Source organism: Manis pentadactyla, chromosome 4 (assembly GCF_030020395.1).
Source record: "Manis pentadactyla isolate mManPen7 chromosome 4, mManPen7.hap1, whole genome shotgun sequence".
In the NCBI taxonomy this organism is placed as follows: Eukaryota; Metazoa; Chordata; class Mammalia; order Pholidota; family Manidae; genus Manis; species Manis pentadactyla.
The window spans coordinates 49,153,145-49,175,551 of record NC_080022.1 but is presented as its reverse complement, the minus strand read 5'-3'; the positions used below and the strand labels follow the sequence as shown (position 1 = coordinate 49,175,551).

At 41.8% G+C, this 22,407-nt stretch overlaps 1 protein-coding gene across 2 annotated transcripts in view; it reads left to right on the top strand.

Moving 5' to 3' along the window:
- The window catches only part of LOC118925441 (cytochrome P450 2J2), a 45,031-nt gene extending 25,822 nt beyond the window's left edge, over positions 1-19,209 (top strand). The window contains exons 7-9 of one of the 2 annotated variants that reach the window (XM_057500250.1): positions 175-362; positions 9,231-9,369; positions 18,704-19,209. In XM_057500250.1, coding sequence (XP_057356233.1) covers positions 175-362; positions 9,231-9,369; positions 18,704-18,882 — 506 coding nt within the window. In that variant the 3' untranslated portion in view covers positions 18,883-19,209. The remainder of the gene's footprint in view (positions 1-174; positions 363-9,230; positions 9,370-18,703) is intronic. The other variant, XM_057500251.1, reaches the window with a different exon arrangement.
- The last annotated feature ends 3,198 nt before the right edge of the window (positions 19,210-22,407 follow it).

Genomic DNA, 22,407 nt, shown 5'->3' with positions numbered 1-22,407 from the left:
CCAGATTTGTCTTAAACCAGGGTGTGTTTCCAGTCTTATGGACCTCCTTAAGACCGAGAGTGCACAGAACCTATTATAGTTTTGGCCATTTTGGTCCTCGTTATTCCATTCCTTAACCAGGCTCAAGGAAAGTTACCAAATAATAGAATAATAGAAACTTCTCTTCTTTTTCAGAGAAAGTGCAAGCTGAGATCGACAGAGTGCTTGGTCAGTCACAGCAGCCGAGTACAGCTGCTCGAGAGTCCATGCCCTACACCAACGCCTTCATCCACGAGGTGCAAAGAATGGGAAACATAATCCCTTTGAATGTGCCCAGGGAAGTGACAGTTGATACCACCGTCGCTGGGTACCACCTGCCCAAGGTAATTAGGGACTCCCAGCCTCAGATCTTCAAGCTCATCTTGTTAAGTGGTAGGAATCTCACCTAGAAAAGTGACATGTATTCTTGTCCTAGGGAATCACTTAATTGGGAAATATATCTGATACATTTTTTTCTCCATGTGTGGTCCTTGGAATATTAGTTCAACTAGATACTAATAAATCTTACAGAGGGGAAGGGGTATTCCTAGGTCAAATATGATTAGGCAAAGACTAGATTTTCTTTGCTACGGGATCTTGCAGTGTTTTTACCATGCGATGTGCTCTGTGAATATTTGTGTGTGTGTACAGCAAGCAGCAGTTTCCTGGTGGACTTTGCCATGGAGTCCTTCTCTTTGCCTTGGTAGAGTCTCAGGACTAGGGACCTTCCAGACTTTGGAAAATTTTGCTTCCCAATCTTAGGGTTATAGAATACTAAAATATGACGGGGCATTTGAGACCAACATCACATTAATGCTGGTGTTTCTAACGTAATATCCCCATTGGTATTCTTCTAGATGTTATATACAGCCTTATGATGGGACTGTCTCACAAGGGAACCCAATTCAAGTGTGTGCAATTTTAATTATTAGAAAAGGAGAGACAGGAACCAGTGCTTATTAAGCAATGATTATGTGGACTATGAAAGTTCTTTCAAAATGTCTTAATCAGTCCTCAGAATAACAGTGTTATTCCCATTTCATGAGTTTGGCAGTTGAAGCTCAGAGAGTGATGAGCTTGCCTAAGCTCTCCTAACCACAAAGTGACAAGAGTTGGGTTCTAGCACCAGATCTGTTCTGATTCCCAGGCTCGTCTTTTTTGTTCTCTCCACAGGAGTTGCTTTAAGTTAGACCTTAAAAGAGTCTCCCTGCCACTGTTCTGCGGGTCCCAGTCACATTCTCTGTTCTCACAAAGGGAGTTCGGATCTCTGCCCGCCAGTCTTAAGGTCTCGCTGGCAGCTCTCCTCTGCCCCCTAGCGTCCTCTCTGCACACTGCACATTTACAGTTCCTTCTTAGCTTTGTCACAACCACGGTCATTCTCTGCGGATCCATTCCAGTGTGTCTAAGGCCCTCTGTGTGGGTCGTACCTGGAGACAGTCTCAAGAGGCAGAACTAGAGGAGCTTATTCACTGGACATCTCTTGGTCATTGTCCCTGCAGCGCCAGGAAAAACAGCTATTCCTGCAGCTAGGGCACTCAATATTTTCTTACTGACTGGCCATCTTGAAGGCTGAGATCTAAGTGCATTCACAGATTTTTTCCTTTTTTTTGGCAATTCATTTAGCCCCAGGAAATAGCCCAGCCCAGCAGACTTGTTCTACCGCTGATTTTTTTTTAAATTTTGGTATCATTAATCTACAATTACATGAAGGACATTATGTTTACTAGGCTCCCCCCTTCACCAAGTCCCCCCCACATCCCCATTCACAGACACTGTCCATCAACATAGTAAGATGGTATAAAATCACTACCTGTCACCAAGGTCACAGTCACTGTCCTTCAACATAGTAAGATGCTGTAAAATCACTACTTGTCTTCTCTGTGTTGCACAGCCCTCCCCGTGCCCCCCAACACTATACATGCTAATCATAATGCCCCCTTTCTTTTCTTCCCACCCTTATCCCTCCCTTCCCACCCATCCTCCCCAGTCCCTTTCCCTTTGGTAACTATTAGTCCATTCTTGGGTTCTGTGCTTCTGCTTCTGTTTTCTTCCTTCAGTTTTCTTTTGTTCTTATACTCCACATATGAATGAAATCATTTGGTACTTGTCTTTCTCCACCTGGCTTATTTCACTGAGCATAATACCCTCTATCTCCATCCATGTTGTTGTGAATGGTAGGATTTGTTTTTTTCTTATGGCTGAGTAATATTCCATTGTGTATATGTACCACATCTTCTTTATCCATTCATCTACTGATGGCATTTAGGTTGCTTCCATGTCTTGGCTATTGTAAGTAGTGCAGCGATAAACATAGGGGTGCATCTGTCTTTTTGAAACTGGAGTGCTGCATTCTTAGGGTAAATTCCTAGAAGTGGAATTCCTGGGTCAAATGGTATTTCTATTTTGAGCATTTTGAGGAACCTCCATACTGCTTTCCACAATGGTTGAACTAATTTACATTCCCACCAGCAGTGTAGGAGAGTTCCCCTTTCTCCACAACCTCGCCAACATTTGTTGTTCTTTATCTTTTGGATGGTAACCATCCTTACTGGTGTGAAATGATATCTCATTGTGGTTTTAATTTGCATTTCTCTGATGACAAGCCATGTGGAGCATCTTTTCATGTGTCTGTTGGCCATCTGAATTTCTTCTTTAGAGAACTGTCTATTCAGCTCCTCTGTCCATTTTTTAATTGGATTATTAGCTTTTTGTTTGTTGAGGTGTGTGAGCTCTTTATATATTTTGGATGTCAACCCTTTATCAGTTCTGTCATTTTCAAATATATTCTCCCATACTGTAGGATACCTTTTTGTTCTATTGATGGTGTCCTTTGCTGTACGGAAGCTTTTCAGCTTGATATAGTCTCATTTGTTCATTTTTGCATTTGTTTCCCTTGCCTCTGGAGATTTGTTTAAGAAGAGGTCACTCATGTTTATGTCTAAGAGATTTTTGCCTATGTTTTTTCCTAAGAGTTTTATGGTTTCATGACTTACATTCAAGTCTTTGATCCATTTCGAATTTACTTTTGTGTATGGGGTAGACAGTGATCCAGTTTCATTCTCTTACATGTAGCTGTCCAGTTTTGCCAGCACCATCTGTTGAAGAGACTGTCATTTCCCCATTGTATGTCCATTTCCCCTTTATTGAATATTAGTTGACCATATATGTTTGAGTTAATGTTTGGAGTCTCTATTCTGTTCCACTGGTCTGTGGCTCTGTTCTTGTGCCAGTACCAAATTGTCTTGATTACTGTGGCTTTGTAGTAGAGCTTGAAGTTGGGAAGTGAGATTTCACCCAACTTCATTCTTCCTTCTCAGGATTGTTTTAGCTATTCGGGGTCTTTGGTGTTTCCATATGAAGTTTTGAACTAGTTGTTCCAGTTCATTGAAGAAAGCTGTTGGTAATTTGATAGGGATTACATCAAATCTGTATATTGCTTTGGGCAGGATGGCCATTTTCATGATATTAATTCTTCCTAGCCAAGAGCATGGGATGAGTTTCCATTTGTTAGTGACCTCTTTAATTTCTCTTAAGAGTGTTTTATAGTTTTCAGGCTATAGGTCTTTCACTTCCTTGGTTAGGTTTATTCCTAGGTATTTTATTCTTTTTGATGCAATTGTGAATAGAATTGTCGTCCTGATTTCTCTTTCTATTAGTTTATTGTTAGTGTATAGGAAAGCCACAGATTTCTGTGTGTTAATTTTGTATCCTTCAACTTTGCTGAATTCCAATATTAGCTCCAGTAGTTTCGGAGTGGAGTCTTTAGGGTTTTTTATGTACAATATCATGTCATCTGCAAATAGTGACAGTTTAACTTCTTCTTTACCAATCTGGATTCCTTGTATTTCTTTGTTTTGTCTGATTGCCGTGGTTAGGACCTCCACTACTATGTTGAATAACAGTGGGGATAGTGGGCATCCCTGTCTTGTTCCCATTCGCAGAGGAAAAGCTTTCAGCTTCTCGCTGGTCAGTGTGATGTTGGCTGTGGGTTTACCATATATGGCCTTTATTATGTTGAGGTACTTGCCCTCTATGCCCATTTTGTTGAGAGTTTTTATCATGAATGGATGTTGAATTTTATCGAATGCTTTTTCAGCATCTATGGAGATGATCATGTGGTTTTTGTCTTTCTTTTTGTTGATGTGGTGGATGATGTTGATGGATTTTCAAATGTTGTACCATCCTTCCATCCCTGGGATGAATCCCACTTGGTCATGGTGTATGATCCTTTTGATCTATTTTTGAATTTGGTTTGCTAATATTTTGTTGAGTATTTTTGCATCTATGTTCATCAGGGATACTGGTCTGTAGTTTTCTTTCTTGGTGGGGTCTTTGCCTGGTTTTGGTATTAGGGTGATGTTGGCTTTATAGAATGAGTTTGGGAGTATTTTTTGGAACTTTAAGGATAATGGGTATTATGTCTTCTCTGTATGTCTGATAAAATTCCGAGGTAAATCCAACTGGCCTGCGGGTTTTGTTTTTTGGTAGTTTTTTGATTACTGCTTCAATTTCGTTTGGTAATTGGTCTGTTTAGATTTTCTTTTTCTTTCTGGGTCAGTCTTGGAAGGTTGCATTTTTCTAGGAAGTTGTCCATTTCTCCTAGGTTTCCCAGCTTGTTAGCACATAGGTTTTCATAGTACTCTCTAATAATTCTTTGTATTTCTGTGGGGTTTGTCGTGATTCTTCCTTTCTCGTTTCTGATTCTGTTGATTTGTGTTGACTCTCTTTTCCTCTTAATAAGTCTGGCTAGAGGCTTATCTATTTTGTTTATTTTCTCGAAGAACCAGCTCTTGGTTTCATTGATTTTTGCTGTTGTTTTATTCTTCTCAATTTTATTTATTTCTTCTCTGATCTTTATTATGTCCCTCCTTCTGCTGACCTTAGTCCTCTTTTGTTCTTCTTTTTCCAATTTCGATAATTGTGACATTAGACCATTCATTTGGGATTGTTCTTCCTTCTTTAAATATGCCTGTATTGCTATATACTTTCCTCTTAAGACTGCTTTTGCTGTATCCCACAGTAGTTGGGCCTTTGTGTTGTTGTTGTCGTTTCTTTCCATATATTGCTGGATCTCCATTTTGATTTGGTCATTGATCCATTGATTATTTAGGAGTGTGTTGTTAAGCCTCCATGTGTTTGTGAGCCTTTTTGCTTTCTTTGTACAGTTTCTTTCTAGTTTTATGCCTTTGTGGTCTGTTTGGAATTTACTGAGGCTCTTTTTGTGGCCTTGTATGTGGTCTATTCTGGAGAATGTTCCATGTGCACTTGAGAAGAATGTGTATCCTGTTGCTTTTGGATGTAGAGTTCTATAGATGTCTATTAGGTCCATCTGTTCTAGTGTGTTGTTCAGTACCTCTGTGTCCTTACTTATTTTCTGTCTGGTGGATCTGTCCTTTGGAGTGAGTGTTGTGTTGAAGTCTCCCAGAATGAATGCATTGCATTCTATTTCCTCCTTTTATTCTGTTAGTATTTGTTTCACATATTTGGTGCTCCTGTATTGGGTGCATATATATTTATAATGGTTATATGCTCTTGTTGGACTGAGCCCTTTATCATTATGTAATGTCCTTCTTTATGTTTTGTTACTTTCTTTATTTTGAAGTCTATTTTGTCTGGTACTAGTATTGCAACACCTTCTTTTTTCTCTCTATTGTTTGCATGAAATATCTTTTTCCATCCCTTGACTTTAAGTCTGTGCATGTCTTTGGCTTTGAGGTGTGTCTCTTGTAAGCAGCATATGGATGGGTCTTGCTTTTTTATCCATTCTATTACTCTGTGTCTTTTGATTGGTGCATTCAGTCCATTTACATTTAGGGTGATTATTGAAAGGTATGTACTTATTGCCATTGCAGGCTTTAAGTTTGTGGTTACCAAAGGTTCAGGGTTAGCTTCTTTACTATCTTACTGTCTAACTTAACTCACTTATTGAGCTATTATAAACACAGTCTAATGATTCTTTATTTCTCTCCCTTCTTATTCCTCCTCCTCCCTTTTTCATATGTTGGGTGTTTTGTTCTGTGCTCTTTTTAGGAGTGCTCCCATCTAGAGCAGTCCCTGTAGGATGCCCTGTAGAGGTGGTTTGTGGGAGGCAAATTCTCTCAACTTTTGCTTGTCTGGGAATTGTTTAATCCCTCCTTCATATTTAAATGATAATCGTGCTGGACACAGTATTCTTGGTTCGAGGCCCTTCTGTTTCATTGCATTAAGTATATCATGCCATTCTCTTCTGGCCTGTAGGGTTTCTGTTGAGAAGTCTGATGATAGCCTGATGGGTTTTCCTTTGTAGGTGACCTTTTTTTTCTCTCTGGCTGCCTTTAATACTTTGTCCTTGTCTTTGATCTTTGCCATTTTAATTATTATGTGTCTTGTTGTTGCCCTCCTTGGTTCTCTTGTCATGGGAGTTCTGTGTACCTCTTTGGTCTGAGAGGCCATTTCCTCCCCTGGTTTGCAGATGTTTTCAGCAATTATTTCTTCAAAGACACTTTCTATCCCTTTTTCTCTCTCTTCTTCTGGTACCCCTATCATGCGGATATTGTTCTGTTTCAATTGGTCACTCAGTTCTCTTAAAATTCTTTCATTCCTGGAGATCCTTTTATCTCTCTCTGCATCAGCCTCTCTAAATTCCTGTTCTCTGTTTTCTAGTCCATTAATGGTCTCTTACATCTCGTCCATTCTGTTTTGAAGTCCTTCCAGAGCTTGTTTTATTTCTGTATTCTCCCTCCTTAGTTCTTGCATATTTCTCTGCAAGTCCATCAGCATGGTTATGACTTTTGTTTTGAATTCTTTTTCAGGAAGACTGGTTAAATCTTTCTCCTCAGGTTCCTTCTCAGGGAAAGATGTAGCAGATGCCGAAGCTGTCTGGGTTAGTCTTGTCTGGATCAAATATTTTTTCCTTTTCATGTTGATAGGTGCAGTTGAGTGCTATTGACCTTCTGTCAGCTGGGAGAGCTAAGGCTTTCCACTTGGCTCCTTGCCTTTCTTTACTGGGACAACTGCGACCCCTAGTGGCTTGTGTCGGGCGATTGCATGTAGACTGGGTCTCTGTGTCTTGCCCGGCCGGTATGGAGGAAGCTCCCTTGCTGTGGGCGTGGCCAGCGTCAGGCTGCTGCTCTGCTATGGGGGGGCCCTTGAGGGGTAATGGACGGGGGGCTGTTTGGCTGTTTACCTCCATGAGGGGTCTCAGAGCTGTTTCCCAGGGGGTTAGTGCGCCCGGAGTTCCCTGGAATTTCCAGCTGCTGGACTGTGAACCAGTATGCTTCTGTCCAGCTGTGGCATCCCTGTCCCTTTAAGACTTTCAAAAAGCACTCACTTTTCTTTGTCACAGGGGTGCCAGCTTTGGGACCCACTCAAAGATCTTGCTGCCCTGTTTCCCTAGTTTCCAGCACCCCATGCATGCACTGTGTCTGTGCTCTGGTGTGGATGGCTGGTGCTGGATGATTAGCAGTCCTGGGCTCCCTCTCCCTCCCCGCTCCGACTCCTCTCCTCCCACCGGGAGCTGGTGTGAGTGGCGCTCAGGTCCTGCTGGGCCAGGGCTTGTATCTTGCCCCTTTCACCAGGTGCTGGGTGCTCGCAGGTATGGATGTAGTCTGGCTGTTTTCCTGTGTCTTCTGGTCTCTCTTTTACGATTAGTTGTATTTTCAAAAATATATATGTTTTGGGGAGGAGATTCCCACTGTCCTACTCACACCACCATCTTGGCTCCACCTCCCCACTGATTTTTAACATCAACTTTAATAACCATGCTGGGGAGATCTAATTATCAATATAGTGTAGAAGAGGAGCCATGCTTTGCTAAGAAATAGGCCAAGTTCAAATTATGGCACTACTTCCTCCCACTGTGTGGCTCTAAGCGTTTTATTTAACCTCTCACAGCCTCAATTTCTTTACCTGTAAAATGGATTTAAAGCTACCTGACAGGTGGAGCTAAAATGAGGTTATGCATTTAGAGCATTTCATCTCGTGCTTAGTAGAGAAAGTACTCAAAGTAGCAGTTATTATTTTTTTATTCCTTCTCAGCTGTTCATTAAGCATGTAAAATGCTCAGGTCTGGGAAAGCAACCCTGAATAAAGCCATCATGCAAGTATATACTTAAAAGCCATAATAACTACCCAAAGGGAAAAGCTGACTGATTTCCTAAGAAGCAGGCCAGCCGGTATGGGGAGGGTGAGCAGGAGTGGGCAGCAAAGGCTCACGAGGAGAAGTGGTGTTTGAGTTCAGGATTAAAAGGTGGTTAAAGCTAGCTCAGTGACAAAGTCGGGAGGAAGGACATTCCAGGCAGGGTGAACAGCATGGGAATTAGAAGGAACGTGGCAATGTTTTTAGAAAATGTTTTAGAAAGAAGGCCACTGAAGGGGGAATGGCAGCAGAGAAGAGTGGCCCATACAGGCAATGGATCTTCCACCTAAAAGCGATGGGAAGCTCTTGAAGGGTATGAAGTTCAAGGTGTGGGGGAATGGATGGGTGTGGCATGATTAAATCATACTCGAAGCTCGCTCTGCTGTTGGAATGTAGAGCAGATTGAAAGGGAAAGAGAATATGGGACTTATGGGGCAGAGTTAGGCAGTTATTATTAGGAGTATAGGCAAATGAGAAGGACATAAAGTGGAGGTGACAGAATCAAGAGAAATTTAAAGTAAAATTGATCAGCCTTAGTGAAGGACTGGATGAAGGTAGAATGAGGGAAAGCAGGCATTCAGGAGGGCCTCTGAGTCCCTTGCTCTGTGCCCGGATGCAGAGTGGTTCCCTGCCCTGGGTGACCCGATCCTATCAGTAAGCCTCCTGTGGAACACACTGGACATTGGAGGGAAGCGCACACGGGAGGAACAGATCGATGTCTTTCACTTTGGTGAGCTGCCATAGTCACCACTTCGCTGGACAGCTGGGTTGACTTTGGTACAGTACTGACTGGCCAGCTGTTGTGTTATTCTCTCACTGATGCCTACATGTCCCTGTAGAGAAGATCCATTCTGCCAGCAAGAGTAGCCACACTTCCCTGGTAAAATTCCCAGCAAGCAATGCTAGTCCATCATTGTAAGCTGCCCCGGTGAAGGCCAGGTCCTGGGGGCTTGGGCTCAGGAATCGGTTGGTTGGGGAGGGTGAGGGAGGTCAGGGTGTGGTCAGGCCCTGGCGTGGGCGCCGAGGCACTGCTGCCCCTCTGCATAAGTGTACTGCATGGGTCAAACCTTGCCTGTTTCTTTGCTGCCTTCTCCAGGGGACCATCGTCCTGACCAATCTGACGGCACTGCACAGGGACCCCGCAGAGTGGGCCACCCCCGACACCTTCAATCCAGAGCATTTTCTGGAGAACGGACAGTTTAAGAGAAGGGAAGCCTTTCTGCCTTTCTCAGTAGGTGCGTTATAACAGATGGGAGCGTGAGAATCAGAGTTCCTCTCTCAGCCCTCCTCCTGTTCTCCCTGTAGTCCTTTGCTTCTGAAATGTTTCCACAGAGCCCTGCTCAGCATGACGCCCTCTTGCTGTTACTCGCACCTCAGGGTTCCCTGGGCTGGGCATAGCTTCAGGCTTCCGTACTTCCTAGATCCTCGCTTGCCTTGAAGATTTCAGCTTCACTTTGTTCTGTCTCCCAGAACATGGGACAGAGACTTAGATCCCACCTCTTGCTCACAAAGAAGGTTACACACTTGCCATCTTTATAGACTATTCAGATGTCCCAAGTTCTTTTTAAGGACCACCCACTCACATGGAACTAGAGCCAGTTTATAATAGGGAAGAGGAAGGGGCAAGGAAAAGGGCTAGCTGCTTGCTCATCATCATGGGTATCAGGACTTACTCTGAATGCCATGGGCTTAACCCAGTAGCATTCTACTCTATAAGCACTCCCTGAAGAGGCCTTTTTGCTTTCTAAAATTTTTAATTACTCTTAAAGATCTGGTTAATACATTTATACAATACACAGCTTGAGAGGTACAAACGAACAAGGATGCAGTGGAAACTGACATGCTTCCAAGTCAGTCAATTCCAAAAGGGTGTTTTATTTAACTCATAGCATTGTAAAATGTATAATGACAATTCTTAGTGTATTCCAGGTATTGAGTTATATAAGTTACATGGATTATTTCAAGTACTTTCCCAATTCCTTGATTCTATAAATATTTCCTGAGCATTTAATAATAATATGCCATGCGTTCAACCCTGAGGATAAGGTAGTGAATGAAGTAGAAAAACACCTGGTCTCATGGAGCATGCATTCTAGTGTAACTCTACAAGGTTCAAATTACTATCATCACTTCAGAGATAATGAAACTGAATCTTAGAAGTGTTAAGTATGAAGGGTTAAGTTAGAAAGGTACGAAAGTCATAAAATTGACTGTGGCAGTACTTAAGCTCAGTGTTAACCAGACTTGTCAGAAACCAAAGTTGTGTTCCTAGCACTATTCTCCTAAAGATCAATCAATGAATGCTACACAGAACACACACTGTGGAATGCATGATAGTTTGTTCATCATTAACTTAAATTTGAATATAGTTTGATTTTATGATACAATATCATCTTGCTGATGATGACCCTAAAGCTCAGAAAGGGAGGAACTGGAATTTGAACCCATATCATTGTGCTCATAATGATGCACCAAACCAAACTCAGGCCCAGTCCTGAGTGTCTCTGGGCTGAAACAGATTAGATCTTCTCTGTCTGGCTTCACTTGGTTCTGTCACCTTTGCTCACGTTGGATGAGTCACTTCTCAATATGAAGGCTGATAGGAGATGTAAGAATAACCTTCAGTCTACAGTTGTCAAGTTGTGTATTTCAATTCAAAGTTCCAGCTGTATGTTTCAAGTATTATAATTATTCTTGCCTCACTGGTGTTTTGCTTTGTGAATTTTATCACGCCCTCTTAATGATAGGCTTCATTGCAAGCACATTACCTCATTTAATTCTTACAGCAACCTAGTTATTAATAATTAGAAAATGGATCAATATTTCTTTTCTTAATATAAAGAAACTAAGAATAAGGGAGAGTTATTTCTTATCCAAGATCATGGGCCTAATTGGAAGAAGAGGGCCTAAGACTCAAGGTTTTATACTTCTAGTCTAGAGCTCACTCTAACACAACTAGAATGTAACTCATCTCCTCACTTACAGGCCCTTTTACGTTGATTGACTAAGTTCATACCCTATGTATCAGGTAGCATATTGATGCATAACAGTCCAAAACTCAGTGACTTAAAATAATAAGTATATATTGTTGCTCACAAGTCTACAGGTCAGCTAGGTAGCTCTACTGATCTTCACTGGGCTTATTTAACATGTTTTCTAGGCCAGCCAGTTGAAGGCCAATCTAGGATGACCTCAGCTGGAACAACCAGTCTCTTTTAGTGAGCACTCCTGATTTGTTTATATGTTAGTGATAAGAGCCCAGGAGGGAGAATAGAACACAATGTCTCTTAAATTCCAGGCAGGGAGTTGGCACCCATCACCTCCACTGCATTTTCTTGTCATCTGACTGATTGTATTGACTGCCAATACAAGTCATCAGGTCAGCCCATTAGGGGGAGGAGAAAATAGTACAATTTTTTATGGGAAAGGCTATGAAGTTGCATCACAAATGATGTGTGGGGTGGGGAATTGGAGCTATTTTTGCAATCAGCTGGACTCGTTACCTCTGACTGAAAACAAAATACAGAGAAGATGAGCAATTTGGTGATTCCCACAGAAGGTGTGACAGAATGAGGATAGTTAAACAGAACAGGAAATAGAAACCTGAAAAATCCAATGAGTTAACAAAATGTCAGCCTGAATATCTGTTTTGTTCCTACTGCGCTCTCACCCTTGGCACAGTTGCTTTTTTTGTTCTTGGTCGACCACTTTCTAAAGACAGACTCCCTGTAAGAATGAGATGTGGACAGCTTCTCCCCTTCTCTTGGAGAAGAGCGCCATGCGTGAAATGACTACATATGCATAATCAGGGCACATGGTGAAGCTATTGCCACAAATTCATGTTTTCTTTTCCTCATTTAAGTCCTTCCTACTTGATTCAATAAAGCAGCAGGCAGCTTGATGAAAGGGAAGAGTCTGGATCCTCATTTTTCAAATAAAGTCACCAGATCATAGGAAGTAATGTTAGAAAGAACTTTGCTCAAAATGCCTAGGTTAGTTCTCTCATTTTACTTATGAGGTGATTAACCTGGTTAGCTAGTGATAACCAGTTAGGGCAAGCATCAAGAAGAAGGTCCAAGTTTCCAAGATCCAGGTTGAATCTTTGAAATCATGTATTCCTCATTTTTATGCTTTTGAAAGCAAATTCTAACCTGCCATCCTATTGGTATCCAGCCACATAACATAGTTAGATGAGAAATTATCTCATATAAAGGACAAATGAGAAAAGTTTGGCTGCGTGAGAGTGAAGAATTGGGGATTATCGGATTAAAGATGGTAGAATAGGAAGGCAAAACAGAAACTTCCTCCCAAAAACATGTAAAAAAGGAAAATACAGCAAATGCAACTAGACCTGAAAATGAACTGAAAACTGCGGAAAAGACCCCCTACACCTAAGGAAGAAGAGAGGACCGCACAGAAAAGGGCAAGGGGGCAAAGCCAATTTCTAGTGGGACCCAAGGACTCCCCCAACAACAGGCCACAGGCGGGAGAAAGAGGAATGGAACGGGGAGGGTGTAGGAGCCCAGGAGTGCTGCACACCTGGCCCTGGAGATCTGCTCCAGGAGCACAAGCCCCCATTACATTGGATTCTGGTGATTATTGGGACTGGACACCAGGGACAGGCAGAACACTCTGGGGGGCTGCAACTCCAGCCACTTGTGGAAGACAGGCACATCCTCCACCAGTCCTGAGACCCAAAGGAGAGGTGACAGTTTGAAGAACTTGCCAGCAGTGGGAAGGGTACCAGAGGGGAAGAGGTTTGGAAGGAACTCTCCTTTGGAGAAAGAGCAGGTGGTAGATACCTCCCCAGCCCTTCCTTGTCCCAACAAATTGGGAACTCTCAGGAGTCCCAGATGTGCCATCCCCCTTGCTGGCAACACAGCCCTGAGGTTCCTCCCTGTGCACTGCTGACAGGCAACCCGCTTGGCCCAGTGGAATCAGACTTTGCTACCTGGCAGGCAGAGGGAGACCCTCTCAGCTTGCTTGGCTCCATTTTAGCCTAACCAGAGAGGTGCCTAAAGGAGCCAGCCCCAGAAGTGCTTCCTCACTGAGGGTGTCCTAACCCAGTGCTGTGCATACAGCTGGGCACATCAATCCACTCACCCCATTAATGCTGCAACCTCATCATTGCTGCAGGTCAGGAAGAGGGCAGCCAGAGATTCCTGAGCTGATCACAAAGATAGCAGCTCAAGCAAACTGCCCACCCAGACTGATACCACTACAGAAGCCAGACAGAAAGGCACCCCGCCCATGGCACACCATCTGGGGTCCCCACAAAAGTGAACCAGGCAATAGAAAGTAAAGAACCTTGAGCTTCTGGGAACCCTAGCATCCCTTCTTCATATAGGTGTTACTCTTAAGACCAGAAAGCATAGCAGCAGACACATCTAGTACAAAGGAAGAAACACAGAATCCCTGACAAAATGAGCAGGCAGAGGAATTTGATCCAATCAAAACTATAATACAGAACCCCAGAAAAAGAACTAAATGAAACAGAGATCACCAATCTCCTTGATAAAGATTTCAAAGTAAAAGTCATAATCACGCTCACAGATTTACCGAAAAGTATTCAAGATTTCAGAGAGGACTTCAGCAAAGAGATAGAGAACCTGAAAAAGAGCCACTGAGAGCTAAAGAATACAGTATCTGAAATGAAACATACAATGCAGGGATTTAAAAGCAGATTGATCATGTAGAGGAGATGGTAAATTAAATAGAAATTAGAGAACAGGAAAACAAGCTGAGAAACAGAGAGAGAAAAGGATCTTTAGGAAGGAAAGAATGATAAGAGAGCTATGTGACCAATCCAAATGAAACAATATTCACATTAATAGGGGTACCAGAAGGAGAAGAGAAAGACAAAGGGATAGAAAGTCTCTTTAAGGAAATAATTGTTGAAAACGTCCCCAATTTGGGGAAGGAAATAGACACTCAGGTCATGGAAGTACAGAGATACCCTAACAAAAGGAGCCCCTGGAAGACAACACCAGGACATATAATAATTAAAATGGCAAAGAACAAGGATAAGGAGCATGTGCTCAGAGCAGCCAGAGAGAGAAAAAAGATTATTTATAAAGGAAATCCCACCAGGCTATCAGCAGACTTCTCAAAGGAAACTCCACAGGCCAGGAGGGAGTGGCATGATATATTTAATGCAATGAAACAGAAGGACCTCCAACCAAGAATCCTCTATATCCATGAGATTATCATTTAAATTTGAAGCAGGGATTAAACAATTTCCAGATAAAAGTTGAAGGAATTGGCCACCACTAAGCCAGTCTTACACAATATGTTAAAGGAATTGCTGTAGATGTAAATGACCCTAAGGCTAAATAGCTTTTACCAGTGAAAAAAACCCACAGTAAAGGTAGTAGACCTTGGTAACTAGTTAATTACCAAGCAAATATGAAATTACAAAAGAACAACAGAAGCAAAATCAAATATACACAAAATCAGTCAAGGGATTCACAAAAAGTGCAGATTATGACATCTAATATGAAAAATGTGGAGGAAGAAGAAGAAGAACGAAAAAGTACCTTTGGATTGTGTTTGAAATAATCAGCAATTTAAGTAGACTATTATACAGTAAAGAAGCTATCCTTGAACCTCTGGTAACCATAAAACTAAAGCCTACAGTAAATACACACAAAAAATAAATAAATTTTAAGAAGAGAGAGAAATCCAGTTACAACACTAAAGAAAACCATCAGTAACAAGAGAAGAGTATAAAAGTGGAAGAAAGGAACAGAGAGGAGATATAAAAAAACAGCCAGAAAACAAGTAATAAAATAGCAGTAAGTACATATCTATCAATAATCACCTTAAATGTAAATAGACTGAATGCACCAATCAAAAGACATAGAGTGGCAAAGTGGGTAAGGAAATAAGACCCATCTACATGCTGCCTACAAGAGACTCATTTCAGACACAAAGACATACTCAGACTAAAAGTGAAGGGATGGAAAAAGATATTAGATGCAACTAATAGGGAGAAAAAAGCAGGAGTTGCAGTACTTGTATCAGACAAAGTTGATTTCAAAACAAAGTAACAAGAGACAAAGAAGGACATTACATAATGATAAAGGCATCAGTCCCACAAGAGGATATAACCATTAAAAATATCTATGTACCCAACATAGAAGCACTTAAATATACAAAACAAATACTAAGAGAATTAAAGACAGAAATAGATTGCAACACATTCATTTTAGGAGACTTTAACACACCATTCACATCAATAGATCAACCAGACAACATAAGTAAGGAAACAGAGGCACTGAAAAATACATTAGATCAAATGGACTTAACAGACATCTACAGGACACTCCACCCAAAAGCAGCAGGGTACACATTTTCTCAAGGGTACATGGAATGTTGTCCAGAATAGATCACATACTAGGCCCCAGGAAGAGCCCCAATAAATTCAAGAAGATTGAGAATGAAGAGTTGACTCCCAACGCACAGCTGGTTACTGATGGAACCAGTACTTTAACCCTGGCTCCTGACTCTCTGGGTTCAGTTTTGACATAATATAGGGGAGTCTTGGATATTTACAAAATAGCTGATCTATTACCATTTTAACAAATTTCCTTATTGTGCTCTTTGCGGTAGGTAAGAGATAAGGATGAGGGCATCAGAGATGAATTAGACTAACACACTGGTGGGAAACACAGGCAGAGACTAAGTAATGACATAACTGTGAAGCACATTTGCATTCACTGAACACTTTTGTGGATGTTATATAATTTTTACCTCAAACAAAGGACGAAATGAAGGCATGTGGACATTAATGATTTTCCAAGGTGTTTAATTATATGGGAAAATACAAAGTAACAAACCTAGCAGATGGAATTAACTTCAGAGAATAATACCAGTTTTGGGTCCAGGGGAGTGCCTGCAAGGACAGTGAGGAAATATGTCAAAATTCTTTACAGTGGATATGTATTACTTAGGGAGAAAGTAAGTTATTTAAAACATGCAAGATGGTGGTAGTGGCCAGTGTCGGGGGGTGTAGTTCAAGTGGAATTCGGAGGGCATTTGAGCAGGGGAGGGGATAGAGGAAGCCTAGAGTGGGTGTCAGAGCACAAGCAAGAGAAGGCAGGGTCTGCACTGGTGGCTGTGGCTGTGATGAGAGTTAAGCTCCATACACAGGATTCTAATCCAGTAATTGAACATCTTGAGGATAATGGGAGGAAGTTACAAATGGGGAAAGAGAGGAAAGAGTGAACTCTGTGGTGTTGGATTGGAATTGGATGTTATCAATATGAACTTGGGTTTTTGATAGGTAGGTAGATTGATAGGCATAGAAGTAAATGTAGATGTAAATATGGGGATATATACATACATTTAAACACATACTCACATTATATATGTACATAGATTTCCCCTGCTCTGTCCATGAGATGCCTTGAGAGAAACACTACCCTGATACCAAAGAGCATGTCTAATGCTGGGATCTTAGTTTCTAGATATCATTATCCATTAAAAGTAACCAGAACTTCTGGGAAAATGGCTGATTCCAAGGCTGGAGAAGGGAAAGGATAAGATGAGCCTGGAACATATTTTGTGCCCAAAAGTAAGGGACTACCGTCGTGAATGGGCATTGTATGGCCAAATCTGGAATATCTTGAACATCAAAACAGTGATAACAACAGATTATGACCTTTTGAATAAAAACAGAAATCTGAATTCATACAGGTATATATGAATGAATAAACAAAATGAGGAGAGAAAGCATCTCCTTTAATAGAATGCTAGCGAATAGGCATGGAAGGAATGATGGGATTTTATTTTTTCAAAATGATGGAATTTTAATACAATTCAGAAACCATCAGAGTAATAAATCATTTGGCCAAGAAACAGCAGTGGAAACAAGTGGGTGAAAGTTCAGTGAGGAATGGTTAATTGATATAGTCTTAAAGTATTTATTAGTTACAAAGAGAAAAAGAATAATTTTGCAGGGGAGAATTTGGAAGGCACCACCGTTAAGTCATCAAAATTAACATGACCAGTAATGAGACAAATCAAAATTGTGTGCCTCCCGATAGGAAGAAATGAGAACACAGCCTTGCTCCAGTGATATTCCTACCAGAAACATATGACCTCACAACCTGAATCTAATTGTGAGAAAACATGAGACATTTACTAAATAATTGATCTGTCATCTTCCAAAATGCCGAAGTCATGAAAATGAAGGAGTCTCTTAGGAGTCTCTTGCATGACAGCCAAATGCAGTAGTGATAATGGATGGGATCCTTTTATAACAAAAGACATGATTGTGACAACTGGTGAAACCTGCCTGGGGTCTGAGGGCAAAATGTGGTGATACACTGGTGTGAATTTCCTGCTGTGATTATATTGTGCTTATGTTGAAGAAAGTCCTTCTTTGTAGAAAATGTATACTAAAGATTTCTGATAATATAAAGATATATGGGTAATGTAATTCACTCTCAGACAAGATAAAACAAGTTCTTTGTGTTATTCTTCCAAGTTTCCTGTACTTTGAAATTATTTCAGAATAAAAGGCATGATATGGAATGTATCACAGTGAAGAGTTGTAATACATAGGAAGATATTTTTTATAATATAACCAAGTTTTATTTAAAAGTAGTCTTTTAAATTGTATTCTTCTATTTTTTGAGAATTAATCAGATGAAGTTAATGATAAACTATTTTACAGCCAGAATGTTTACTATTACCCAGGTGAAATGTTAGAACATTTTGTTTTGGCTGTATGAGTTATCAATGTGTAGGCCACACATACAAAATAAGGTTCCCATCTTAAACACACACACAGTTCCACTAACACCTGGAGAGGTTACCTAATTTGCTGCAAATCACATGGCTAGCAATTAGGAGGAACTGAATTGGATCTCCATTCATCAGCCTCCAGGGCTTCTCTCACCTAATATAGTGGGATTTGGGCAGGACAGTGCCAAGTAGGAGCTGTGGAATAAAGGATTCATCAGGGGCCCTGCATTAGAGGCAGAGAACCTCCTGGAGAAAGGGCCACTGTGTATAGAAAGGGCTGTTCGAGGAGGGAGGCTGAAGCAGTTCCAGTAGAAAGGGCCATCCATGTCAGTGAGGAGGAAAATGTGACACAGGGGACACATGTATTTTGGAACCCCTGCTCTGACATTTATCTGCTTACATGTTTCAACAGTTTTCTTTTAAGGATTGAAAACAATTATTATAGAGTTTTGTTTCATTGTCTGCTTTAGTCATTGTTATTTGCAAATTGATTTTTTAAAAGCCTGTAGGCTAGACCTCCACTTTCCAGGTCAAGACAGGCCTCTCACTTCTGGTGCCCTGCACCCTGCATCTTCATCCAGGGAAGACCCTGAAAGCACTGGAGTTTGTGAGTCCGGACGGAGGCTTTCCATGCCTGGATTATCTTGAATATCTGTATATAGTTAACCTACGGGGTTGGCAGATTAAATGAGTCTCTGCACGTGAAGTCCCGGAGCTTACCAGGCCCTTCCTCCTCATGTTTTGCAAGACATGGTAGATTTCCATCCCTGCTGGGCACCAACACCAGCTGGGAAGATAACTTGTCCTTCTGTCTTTCAGGAAAGCGCGTATGCCTTGGAGAACAGTTGGCCAAGTCTGAGCTGTTCATTTTCTTCACTTCCCTGGTGCAAAAATTTACCTTCAAGCCCCCGGACAACGAGAAGCTGAGCCTGAAGTTCAGAATGGGCCTCACCCTCTCCCCAGTCAACCACCGCATCTGCGCGGTCCCTCGGCCGTGATCGTGAAGTTGTCGGGGAGGGAGAGGAGGCAGGAAAGCAGGAGTCAGCATGTCTCTGGAGGCACCGGTGCCTGCTCAGAGGAGGAAGGAAAGGGGCTCTGCAGAAAGATGGTAGGACTTGGACTCCGAGGAAACGGGATCCAAATCCCAGCTTTGCCATCTCCCATATAGCCTTGAGCAAATCATTTGTTGTGAATTATTTACCTTTTCATCTAGATGAAAAGAGGATCATGATTCCTTCTTTAAAGAAAGAATTGCTGTGATAATTAGAGGAAATAATGGACTTTAAGTGATTTGCAAACCATTAAAGCTCATCTTAAAAATTACAGCTAAACTCCTCCACCTCCTTCATGCTTCCTTCCGTAGCCATGGATTTGCTTCTGGCCTGTTGAGGTGGCCCAGGTGAAAGTGGTGTTCTGGTCGGTAAGAGTCAGGGGTCGGAACCAGAGGGTGGTTCTAAAGGGCTTCACACTCGGCATCACCGGGCACACTTTACCTTGCGCCTGCCTCAGCGGGGCCATCTGGGAAGTCTGCCGGCTGGTTACTGTTCCCTATCTGAATAGCAGGTTGTAACAGTAGCAGGTTTCTGAAGAAGTAGTTTCTGTGTGGTTTGCCTAAGGAAGCACTATGGTGGCCTTTGGACCCAGGATTGAGTCGAATGTGACCATAATTCACCAGACTGGGAAGCTGGTTTGGGAAACAAATGTGGAAATATCTTCTGTCTTTAAGGGTACCTCCTTGTCTTAAGTATGCTATCAGGCATTTATTCTCAAGCCATTTCACATAGGATTGAACTGCATGGTGGGTGTGATCCTTTTTTGCAAATTGATTGTCAGCTTTTGGGTGGCAAGATTTACCAGTCTAAATTCAGTGGGGCCCTGGGAGAGTACTTCATAGCAGGAAAGCAGAAATGCCAGAATCCTACTCGATCGTCCTGCACAAAGTCGCTGAGGAGAGAGAATGGCCATAAAATGGAATGCCAGGTAACTGTGGTGGCCCGTGTTGTTTTGACACCAACTCTAGTGAAAAAGGATACAAACAAAAATACCTAATAACCTGGGCTAGGTTATATTGAAAATCTTTTTCCCTAAGGTGTTTTTCTGCTGGCTCTTTTAGAACTTGCTACCACCATTTAAATAAACCAATCCTTGGATGATGAGAGAAATACATGGCCCAGGCATTCCTGTGACACTGTCCTAGCTGACAGATGGCCAGCCGCCAGGGCAGTGCCTCAGGCCATCCAAGACCAGCCCGGCCCAAGTAGATCCAGAAGCTGAGTGCAGACACCTGAGTGATCCTAGCTGAGACAAGAAGGGTCCCAACTGAATCCAGGCTGAACCTTGCTTGTGAATTAAATTGCCAGCCTCAGATTTGTGAATTAATGCATGGTTATTGTTTTCAGCCACTGGGTTTTGAGGTGCATTGTTACACAACTGTTAATACCTTCCTTGAGGGCAGGAATAGTATTTGTCTTGTTCAGTATCAAGAACAGTGCCTGGGACATGGTAGGGTTCAGTAAATGGTGAGCTAAGGAATAAAGGTGGAGTCATTGTGGGCTGGTGCTGGATTGGACCTGCCGCGGGAAATCCAGTCCATGCCACCCCTCCCCTCCTTGTCATCTCACTGCAGTGACCTGTTTCTCAGTCCTGAGCCCACTGCTGTAGTGCTTCAGGCACTCAGTGTAGGAGGCTTGTTCTTACCTCACCTCCTCATTCCATTTCCCAACTGGCTGTCTGGCATGGGACCACCTAGTCGATTTTCCCATACTTATTTAACAAGAACAGGCTGAAGTCCCTGGATGGGTATTTTGTGCTATCTGGGCCACGCTGTGTTTGTGCATTCACCGTGAACTATTTGTTCTGCTCTGAAAAGCTAAGAACCTTTCCCTTTGCCTTTGAAACAGATAAGATTGCAAAATTAAGGGTCATATGCAAAGGGTCACCCTCGGGGACTGGCACTGAGTCATGGATGACGTCTGTTACCACAGTCGGGGACAGAACAGAGGCTTTTCTTCAGATACATCAAGGGTCCAAAGGGATCACAGGGCTCTGATACACACAAGACAACATGGAAAGACTTGGGAGGGAGTCAGATGAACTGGAGGTCAGGAATTTGAAACTAGGCTGGCCTGAATTCAATTGTAGGTTTTACCATTTTGCCTTACCATTTAAGCAGGCTACTTTGCTTTCCTGGACCCATTTTCTGATTGGCAAAATGGAATTACTAACCCCTGTTGTGGTAGCTTATGGCATTGATCAGAAGATCCACACCTCTGTGTAGGTGGTCCTTCTATGTACCACTCATCTGTGGCACAGGGTAATGTAACCACCCTGATCCATGCAGGAATGCCACGTCATTTGCTTTGGCCAATAAAACGAGAGCATAGGTTCCCTGAGGTACATCTGTGCGCTTAAGAGCCAGCTGGTAGTTCAGCATGTTCGTCTCTTCTCTGCCATGAGACTACTAGCATTGTCCCAGATAAGGATCTCAGCCCACATCCAGACGACAAAGATAAAGCAGAATCGTAGCCGATTCAAGATGGACGTGTGATGTGAGAAATAAACCTATTTTGTTGTGAGCCACTAAAATTTTGGGAGTGTTGATAACTTCAGCATAACTTAAACTGCTTTTTGTGAGGACTAAATTATCTATATCTATCTATCTATCTATCATCTATCTATCTATCTATCATCTATCTATCTATCTATCTATCTATCTATCTATCTATCTATCTATCTAACATCTATCTGTCTATCTATCTATGTGTAGCTCTTGTAAGCACCAAATAGTGTGTGCTGGTGTATATATATCCATACACACCCATTATATGTAAAAATATACTACATAAATGTTTTATATATATATCCATATATATGCATATATATTAAAGCAATGGTATGCTTGGCATATAATATATGAAACTGTAGTTAGAATACTATATGGTTATTTCAGACAAAGCCTGCAGTTATCTCTATAGGTTTTTCTCTAGGCAGTTTGATATTTTCCTCACTGAATCCACAGAACAAGATACTCTTCTCCCTCTTGACTACAGGATTTACACTAAATCCTTTCACAGGTCTGCCACACTTTGGGGCCCCGGGATGCCGTCCCTGGTTACCTAGGTGAATGGTGCCTTCTACAGTTGGTCCATGTACGGCCATACGTGCGGCCACACTCTTTAGCTGGGCATATGATCACTTCTGTGATCTGAAACCTGTTCACCTCTTCCCTTAGATCACTTAGTACTTATCCTGATGAACTTCTGAACTCTTATCAATTCCTTAGCCAGCCAGGCCAGGTTCTTTATCATCTTCATGTCTTTTTATAAGCTTTTTTTTTTCTCTAAGAAATGTCTAATTACACCTGGCAGACCCAACTTAAATATCAATTCTTGGATGACATTTTTCTTGATTCTCTCAACCAGTTAGTTACTCCCTCCTCTGTTCTCTGAGAATTTTATTTCAAAAGTTTTAATTTCCTGTTTCCATGTAATCTCCCATTTGAGCTTTTCAGAGGCATTTGTGCC